The 1,381-nt window shown below is 33.3% G+C and overlaps 1 protein-coding gene across 1 annotated transcript in view; it reads right to left on the bottom strand.

Annotated features, from left to right (window-relative positions):
• Positions 1–280: 280 nt before the first annotated feature.
• The window catches only part of gtf3c4 (general transcription factor IIIC, polypeptide 4), a gene marked incomplete in the record, with an annotated part of 13,260 nt that continues 12,159 nt past the window's right edge, over positions 281–1,381 (bottom strand). Inside the window, 1 exon segment of the mRNA XM_014002438.1 lies at positions 281–498. Coding sequence (XP_013857892.1) covers positions 434–498 — 65 coding nt within the window.

Genomic DNA, 1,381 nt, shown 5'->3' with positions numbered 1-1,381 from the left:
ACACTGTATTATTTGTTGCGCTCAAAATAAAAAGGGGAAAGAAAAACACTACAATAGGACTCTCAGCAAAGTTCTACTTGCAGTAATAATAATAGACACCAAAGGTTTTAAAATATAGTCGACGTGAGGAAAAACGACGGAGTCCAACTGTTAATAATAAATTTAATAATGATAAACTTTGTTTCTGTGCAAACTGAGAGGGAATTAATTTCAGGGAGGAAGAAACCCGAGCTAAAAACATTCCTTTAAAGCTAAATAAGGGCACCGAGAAACAATCAAAGCTTATTATTTTTTATTTATTTAGACTTTATAAAGCTAATATAAAATACAGAGATACAGTATATACAATATATATAACAGTTAGGTGTAAATAAAGAGGAYTCTGTCAGAGATTGTGGAGCTCTGAGAGGCGCAGAGAAAAAAAAAAGTTATTTTAGATCATCGGGAAGTCGCAGAGAACGCAGGGAGCCTGAAGGATCTTCTTTATCCACTCTGGATCTGAGGAGAAACAAGAAATCAGTAAAAAATAAATAAAAATTTAAAAATCCAAAACGTAAAAGTTAAAATTCGTAGAATTAGACACACATTTATCCACTTCTTCAGATTCATTCATAACATAAACGTCATCCTAACTGTTGAGCACGGAGGTGGTAGTGTCATGCTGTGAAGCTGGAACGTTAAAGTTTGAGGACTACTTCTATTTTTTTTTACCTGACCTCATTTCAACAACCAGATGGTTAAAATATCTGACAGTATATTATAAACCTGGATCGAGAGGCCCCGCCTTCTTTCCTCGTTTTAGAGGAGGCCATGTTGTTTTTTTAGGAACCAAAGTCTGCACAGTACGGATGTGGCAACATGGCGTTGCATCTTTTTAACCACAATAAAAACGAATTGCAGCTGTTAGAAAAACAAATATTTGAACAAGAAGGTAAGAAGCACCTAAATCAATGAGTCAACACCTGAAGATAAATTATCTGACGTGTTTTGATCTTTTGTTATTCCCACTCGTTTGTATGTATGGATTAGGATCCGTTTTGTTGTTGTTTGTGTGAAAACAATCAGTTACTTTAAAATCGTATATGTTTATTACATTTTTACTTAAGCAAATCGCCATTTTGTTGCTAACACAATGCATTCTGGGGATGAAGATGACTGTTAATCTAAACTGGAACCCTAATAGTCTAGGCTAAAAAGCTATAATGTGTAACAATAAAGTTATATTTTGTATTAGTCACTCAAAGTTATTTATAATGTTTTGTATAATATATGGCCTTAAAATGATCAAACGTGATGTTTAGTAAATTAGCCTGGAATTACTGTCATATTAATATATTTTACTAATATACAGTATATGTGGCGTTAGCTCAGTAGCTTACAC

Source organism: Austrofundulus limnaeus, unplaced genomic scaffold, assembly GCF_001266775.1.
Source record: "Austrofundulus limnaeus strain Quisiro unplaced genomic scaffold, Austrofundulus_limnaeus-1.0 Scaffold13, whole genome shotgun sequence".
NCBI lineage: Eukaryota > Metazoa > Chordata > Actinopteri > Cyprinodontiformes > Rivulidae > Austrofundulus > Austrofundulus limnaeus.
Note: the sequence above shows the minus strand (reverse complement) of the source record. Positions and strands in the feature narration are given on the sequence as shown.